This window comes from Gouania willdenowi, chromosome 6 (genome assembly GCF_900634775.1).
Source record: "Gouania willdenowi chromosome 6, fGouWil2.1, whole genome shotgun sequence".
In the NCBI taxonomy this organism is placed as follows: domain Eukaryota; kingdom Metazoa; phylum Chordata; class Actinopteri; order Blenniiformes; family Gobiesocidae; genus Gouania; species Gouania willdenowi.
This window is the reverse complement of record NC_041049.1, coordinates 66,961,230-66,969,254: the sequence shown is the minus strand read 5'-3', so window position 1 is coordinate 66,969,254 and position 8,025 is coordinate 66,961,230. Positions and strand designations below refer to the sequence as shown.

Below are 8,025 nucleotides of genomic sequence, written 5' to 3'. Positions count from 1 at the left end.
TTACGTGTGTTTATGAATGCAACACCAGCTAGGCGGAAACAGCGTTTCAAAATAGCATCTCAAACTTTACTTACAAAGAATATTAACAAATACGAATAATAAGTTATACTTATGAGAATGACTAATGAGACTTTAAACAATTTCCAAAAAAGAAAAACGCAAGCTTTAAGTACAATGTCAATTTAAAATAGTAATGAGTACGTATTGCTCAAAAGTTGCACATTTAAATTGTGGACTGTTTCACTGTCACTAAAATCTATAAATATGCCCAATAAAGGTGTGTTTTCAAAATAATAATTTTTTTTTTCAAGAATGTTTTTGCCTGATTCTTGATTAATAAGGTTTATTATTATTGTCGTTGTTAATCTATATTATTATTATTATTATTATTATTATTATTATTATTATTATTATTATTATTATTATTATTATTATTATTATTATTATTATTATTATTATTATAAATCGTAGATAGTGGTAGAGAAACATGTAAAAATATATATATTTTGAAGGAGTTACCGGAAGCACCGTCTTCTTCCGGTAAATGTAGTGTTTATTGTGGCCGCCTGCCGCCATTCAGTTTGAAACTCTGGCTCAGGATTATTAACAGGTAAATCCTTTTTGTTTTGTTAAAGCAGAGATTAAGTTAACTTTAGTGTAAGTAATAGACGAATTTTTAATCTGAGTAATGAGTCTAATATTAAGAAGTTCCTGCTAAAAATGTCCGCGATAACTACGCTATTTGACAACTGACCTACTCGGTTTAAACTTAACTTTATCATAATAGATGTACACGATATACCACAGAAATTAGGGATTCATGTGATTTCTCACCGTCAAATCAACCTAAAATTCTACTTTAACACAAACTGTAAAGACAAAAATGTAAATGCTGTTTGATTTTTTTCTAATTTTCTTTGGTAAACAACACTGACTTTGACCTGTAATGGTGTGCTGTGGTATCTGATACATGCACTTTAGCACTTTTTTTTCTAACACATTACTGGTGAGAGTTCCAGTTAAACCATTCTAACATGACATTTTCAAAACAAAAGTGCTAGTCATGAACTAAGGAAACATGAGCCTCAATTTTAAATTTTAAATGGATCGGATGAGTTAAATAATGGCATAATGAATAAATAACAGTGTAACACCCTTAAAAGATGGAAATTCTATTCTTTTGTTTTAGTGTAAAATTACAGTCCATTTAATCTGTCATTTTGCAAAGCATTATGAACAATGTGAATTAATTAAAACAACTTCATTAAACATTAAAAAGCACATTTTATATTATTAACATTTCTACAGCTGTGTGGAAATTGGAAAACCTAAACTGACTCACACACAAAACTAAAGAGGAAGCTGAACATGTTTGCTCTGCCTTGTAAATATATAAAGTGTGTGAATTAAAAATAAATACACATAAATAATACAATACTTTATATTGGTACAATATGTCATACAGCAGTTTTAGTATTTCATTTGTTTCCATTGAAAGCTTCAAGCAGTACATTATAGTGTTTATTTATTGTTAGCGTGTATTAGTAAAAGTCTTCTATTCTGCATCAGTTTTGACTTTACTAATTAGATTTTACTTCCAGCTGTAATTCTGTCACATTTATGTAATAAGTATGTAGCACCCCTCATTGGCCAGTTTAGGTCACGTGACTAAGACTAAATCTAACCTTTAACCTAACCCTAAAAATTGTTGCAATATATGGGTATAAACTAACACTAACCCTAAACCTAATTATAAACCTAACCCTAAGACGCTATGTACTTTTACTTTGGTAAATGTACCGATAACACTGGTGGTTGTCCGTATGGCAACCGTACAAATAGACACTTTGTTGTGAATTTGTTAGGACCGCCCCGTGGCGACCTAAGCCCGAGGTCTGGGATCTGTGCTTGGCTACTAAAATAGCAACTCTGTGACAGACTTTATAAAGAATAAGTTATGCTTATGAGATAAGATAGTGAAATGCAATGACAGTGCTGGAGATCAGCAGCCGAGTGCTGAGACATTGTTTACCATTTCATTTTTCTGTTTGCCTTGAACAATGAATTGTACTTCATGCAATTGGTCAATGTAGCAATAACACGAGGATGCCAACCAGTCCTCATGTACCATCTGTTAAACTGTGTCTATGTTGAACCTGGAAGTTCTGACGTCTGCTCTGTGAGAAAGTGTTTTTAGCTGAAGGACACTTTTGAGATTGCGACCTAGTGCAGATAATACAATGATATGACAATCATATGCTGACTTATGTGTACTCTTAGTCTAATGGAGCGTTCACACCAAACGCGTCGAAAGTGGCAGGTTCACGTTCACAATACACGGTGGACGCGCTACTAGGGAGTGTCGGAGGTCCCGCTGTGTGTCCCGTGCCTTCTGTGCAGCGCGTTTTGAAGCTTTTCGCGCGGCGGACGCTTTTGGCGTGCGTCCGACGCTGGACTTGGGATTATTGAACTTTTGGGGCATATCGCGGCGCGTCGACCAATCAGGAGCGTTCCCCAACCGTGACGTATTCGGAACAATGAGAAGAAGAAGAAAAAAAACACTAACCCTGGTCAGCAGGTCGTCAAACTGGGCACGAGAGAGATGGAAGTAGCACTGAAAGAGACTCTTGTCCGAGCGGAGCCCTCTAACATCACAGTGCACACACTGAGTCACACCAAAATACATCCGACCGGAAACACCTGATCGCCACAATATCATTCATTGTATGAACACCATCGGCAACAGAGAAGCCCCTCCCCTCGACGTGCGTCTCGAGCATCTTCGACACGACAAGCGTCTGTATTCAATGAGCACAAGCGTCCAACAACGCGTGTGAGGCACAATTTTGACGTTCGAAGCGCGTTTGGTGTGAACGTATCATTAGTCTAAAGTGAAGCAAAAAGGTCAAAGCACAAACCCAACAAGTTGCTTCATTTGCTGCTCTGTATCTGTTCTTTGTCCCCGTAGGTCCTTCAATGATGCTGGTATTAAGAACCACCATGAAGAAACTAAACAGGAAACACAAACTCTGACACCTCAAAGATGCTTCGAACTGTGCGGAGCAAAGTGTCACCTTGGATCGAGGCTCTGATCCTGAGTTATGGCCTTGAGCAGGAAGAAGAAGAAGAAGATGGAGGAGGAGGTGGCCTTGGTAGAGGTGGGGACCGTGGTCATTTGCAGGCTCACGTCATCGGTGTTGGTCAGATGACCCAGTCCCAGCAGGCTCATGCCTCCGAAGGCCCTACAGGTCTGCTCTTTCTGTCTGACGGCGTGCTTCAGATCCCTGCTGTCCTCACCACCGCTGCCTGGGAGAAGCTCCAGGAGCAGGAGGACCGCGAGTGTTTCACCAGCCTCCTCAACACCACCGTGTGCATCCAGGACTACCAGCTGCAGTTCCACATGGCCCCCGAGCAGACCAGATGCCGCTTCTTTCTCTCAGTCGGGGAGCTGGTCACAACCTCCGCTGGTCCAGTTAAGCACAGCCCGCCGTACTGCACCGTCATGCCCTCCGTCAGGACCAAGATCTGCAGGACGTGGAGGGCCCTGCAGGGTCAGGAGGAGTCTCAGCGGAGCCAGCAGTGGGGCTTTGATCTGTCTGAGCTTTTGGGCGAGTGGCAGTACGACTGTCTGCAGAGCGTGCTGCAGGACGTCAGGAAGCGGCTGCTGACGGGGAGTCCACAGCCCTCTACCTCAGCATACAGACCCCCATCGACCTATGTCGCTACAGGCTGGGACGTGGATCGGGTCACGTATAAGGATGAGGAAGGTTTTAGCGTTCCTGTCAACTGTCTCCTCATCAGGGAGGCTGAGCAGCTCCAGACAGACGCTGTAGGCAGAAATTCACCAAAGCTCTCCAAACCCTCAGTGGAGGAGTCGGTGTGGTGGATGACTGAGTCAGCAGCTGTGGAGCCAGTGTGTGATTCATCAGAGAGCTCACCTTTACCTGAAGACAATGAGATGCATGAGGACAGGTTGGCAGGTAGGGATGCTCTTTCACATCAGATAATAATGTGTTAAAGCTGCACTATGTAAGTTTTTTTTTTTTGGCATCATTTAATCAAAAATCCATAATCATCTTTGAGCTTATTGTAATCCAAAGTGTTCTGAGTGGACAGTGAATCTCTTCTCCTTCTTATGGCTCTGTAAATGAGCTTTAGAAATGCAGGAGCATGGACTTCAGCCAATCAGAGATCTTTCTACCAACAGGGCGATCTATGAGCTGTTTTGGGCGTTACTATTGGCTGCTCGTCAAAAGTCTATACCCGCTCACGATCTCAGAGTAGGGAAAGTGCAATGGCAGATGTTCCAGCAGAAGTCGCTAACGTGGCTTTTGGCACAGCGGTTACACGGCAAAGCAAGTGTAAAAAGGAAGACTGGGGTGGAGAAGCAACAGAATAAAGGCACAAACATGTTCAGGAGGAACAGACTGGATGGAGGTCCCTCTGACTCCACACGATCCGCTTTCAGTCTGTGCACAGTCTGCCCCACATACCGAGTCAGAGAGAGAGTGATAACAGACGGGATACATTGCGTATAAACCTAAGAGAAACATTGTTTAAGGTGGAGAGAACAGACGCAATTCATTTGCAGTGTGGAGGTTGAGTGTCTGCTCTGATCAGCTGGGATCAGGAGGCGGAGGAGCGGCTGTGAGCCTCTTAATGTCCTCACAGCAGTGAGTGACGCATGCTTTCATGTCTCTAAAACATCAGAAAACTCTCCATAAATACAAGATAAAGTCCCTACATTTGTTACTAGTTTCTATGGAGAAAATAGTCGCAATGAGTTCCACAGTGTGCGCGTTCACGCAAGCATTCACAAGAAGACCAGTAAGTTTAGTTCTGGAAGGGAGGGGGAAGTGTCTTATGATTCTACTTACAGCAGCTTTAAGTGGAAATGTATAATTACATAGTAATAATGACATAGTTGTTCTACTGTGTTACTGCTATCTATAACATTTAACACTGATAGGTGTGATCTGAAGTGTTCATGCTGTGGTTTTCTTGTTTGCAGCTATGATTGACATCCCACCGTTCAACCCCTGGAACAAATTTCCTCCTCCGTGTGTCACCTCAGAATCTTCCTCGGATGCCACTCCACCTAACGAGCACACGCCCTCCGAGTCCAACAGCGCCGCCATCGCCATGACGACGAGCACGCAGATTCACAGCTCCACGTTCATCCCCCCGTACCAGAAGCAGCTCATCAGCCCAACAGCCATTACTTCAGTGTCCGACCGTCCTCCTCCCTCAGCAGATCAACACCACACTAGTGCTCAACAGGCGGGAGAGCAGGCGGAGGCGACGCAGCACAGGAAGAGAAGGCAGAGTGGAGTCTCACCTGAAATGGAGACTTCAGCTGAACAGGAGGAGGAGTTGGTGAGCGGCAGCCCTCCATCATGGCTGTTCATCACCCAGAGCAGAGAATCAGAGGGAGAGTGCAGCAGCGTTGTTCCTAAACAGAAGAAGCTGAGGACTTCTCCAAACACACACAGTGACGGCACGCAGTTCTCCTACTCGTACCGAGCCATCGGCCAGAACCTGCAGGACTTCAGTGGGTTTCGTGTTGCTGACTCCCTCCTACAGTGGGCTGTGAAGTACCTGCTGTTGCCCAAAAAGAAAGACGACCCCCCAAACGTTCTATGATGGTCCGGCTCTCATCTCTGTGGACTCGCACACAGTTCAGATGCTGTAAAGTGCATTTAAAGTCTGTTTCTGCTCTTGTTTGTCAGGAAAATAAGATGAAAATGTTCCATTTCATTGTTATTAAACTAATATTTGTTGCGTGTTTTTTCCCCTTCACAAGATCCAACACAGGTTGTTGCCTTCTTATGTATGAGTTGGACGAATTTTAAATTCCAATGAATGAATGATTCCAATGTTTTACACCAGTGTTACCAGTTGTTGATGCACTAACTTGTATTTCGTTGTGCGCGTGTGTGTGTGTGTGTGAGTGATAAAGGTTTTTAATGTAAAATGCTTAAATAAAAAATGTTTTTTTTTCTCTCTATCAAATAATTTCCTGATTTTAAATTGTCAATAAGATCTCCAGCAGGGGGCGTCCCACCACCACCAGTGATGAGTCAGCAGTCAGTCACCCACACCAGTGTTGCCCAACCTTTCCTGTTTCTCTCCACCAGGGGCCACAAACCAACCTTTCTGAAACTGTGAGCTACTTCATAGGCACCTGTTAGAAAAGAGCTGAATAAATACTAAATGTTCACAGTTTCACTTTAATTAAAGGGTAAGATAATAAGGAAGGCTAAAGTAACTTAAAAATGTAGGAAATGTTTAAGTTTAAACACTTTGTTTCTCCTCATTTAAGCAAAATGATCATTTTCCTATTTTACAAGCTTCTAACAAAAAATGAGTTTTGAAACCTTACATAGAAAATTCACTTACCTACTATAGTGTATATTTCTACTACAACAGAGGTTCTCAACTTGTGGTCTGGGCCTTAAATTGGGTCGCACACTCATTTTCAGCGTCTCTCGGCAAAAAAACAATTAAACTTAAAAACCTTTTACTGTTTTGTTACTTGTTTTCAGTTTTAAAAAGCAATAAGAAAGGTTAGTCATATGTAGACCCTATATACGGTATTTCTTTTTCTTTTTTTTGTAATAAATTCAGGAAAATGAGTGTTGACTTGTAAAAGTGTGATACCTTCTTTATTTTCTGCTGTGATGTTCTGTATTATCTCAGTTATAAATGTCTCCATATTTTAATTTGTTGGTATTCAAGTTGAGATTTTTCCTCACTTTGACCCAATTGTGGATCATTAGTTGAGAATTATTGTATTATCAGGTAAAATTCCTGTATTTGTTGACATATAAACGTTATTGCAGTAAATTGGCAGTAGTACAGGGATTTTTAAAGCTTAAAATGATGCCTGGAGGAAGCGTTTTTTAGTACTGGTGGTCTTTTAGTCTGTGCAACGATCATTTTTTAATGAATAACCAAATGAGGAAAGTTTCATGTGGTTTTCGAGGAGTTAACGATTTTATTGTATCTCTGATTCAATAACAATTTCTGTCAGACTTCAGCAGCTTTATGAGTCGCAGCTGCTGAAGGAATAAAGCATATTTAATGTGTGATAAACATCCTTTGAAACGGTCTGACTCTGAGGGTCTCCCACTGTCAGCCTCATGTTGGTTTAGTGAATCACTGCCTGACTTCCTGCTGGGAGACAAACGCAGAAAAGAGCAACTTGTGAGTTCATGGGCTGAAAGCTCTGAAGGTCTAATGTAAGCAGTGACCAGCTGTGCGCACTTGTAAAGTTGTTATAATCCTCCTCTGACCTGTAAACAGGAAAATACATAATATAAAGCATCACGCACACATCTACAAATAATACACTGTCCTTGTTGTCCTTGTAAGGAAATCCAGACGTTGCCTTTAGGAGGAAAGAAAAAAAGCTTTTTCTTGACAATTTTATACTTGAAAGCTGAAATCACTCATTTCCTTAAAGCTGAGTAATCAATGTTTATGTATCATTCTTTTTTAAATGCGAAAAAATACCTAACTATTCTTTTATTATGGTCTACTGTCGGTCGTCATTCATATACGACAATGCATATAAGTCCCGCCTTTGTCATATAGACCCCTATATAAATTGCGATCGCCCAGCCAATAGGCTTCAACTTCCTGTAGCGGAGACTGTCAATCAAAGTGAATGCGCGTGCGCGCGTAAACTATCATAAGTGTTTTATTAGTGAAAAACAATACTACACGTGTGTTGGTGTGTTAAACATTGTTGTTATGTTCCGCGATGCGCGTGCACAAAAGTAGAGGCGTGGCTTCTGGTAGATTGGCAGAGGCAGGCGGAGGAAGTGGCGCTGTTTACGGAGAGAAATCCAGACGTCGGCTTTTGAATTTTCTCGCTCTCTTTTCATCCTCCAGATAATCACTTTAAAGGATTCATGGAGATGGTGGCACATTGATAACTAACTGTATCTTATAGTTGTAGGCTAGTATTTATTCATTCTTTCATTTTGGAGGGTCTGCTGTGGCCGATCTCCAGCTTTCAAC

General features: G+C 41.5%; 1 protein-coding gene across 1 annotated transcript; it reads left to right on the top strand.

Moving 5' to 3' along the window:
* The first annotated feature begins 533 nt into the window (after positions 1-533).
* acd (ACD shelterin complex subunit and telomerase recruitment factor) lies at positions 534-5,936 on the top strand. The gene is made up of 3 exons (XM_028450374.1): positions 534-610; positions 2,969-3,980; positions 5,012-5,936. Exons 2-3 carry the CDS (start codon positions 3,044-3,046, stop codon positions 5,641-5,643), a joined length of 1,569 nt encoding a protein of 522 aa, XP_028306175.1. The 5' UTR covers positions 534-610; positions 2,969-3,043; the 3' UTR covers positions 5,644-5,936.
* The last annotated feature ends 2,089 nt before the right edge of the window (positions 5,937-8,025 follow it).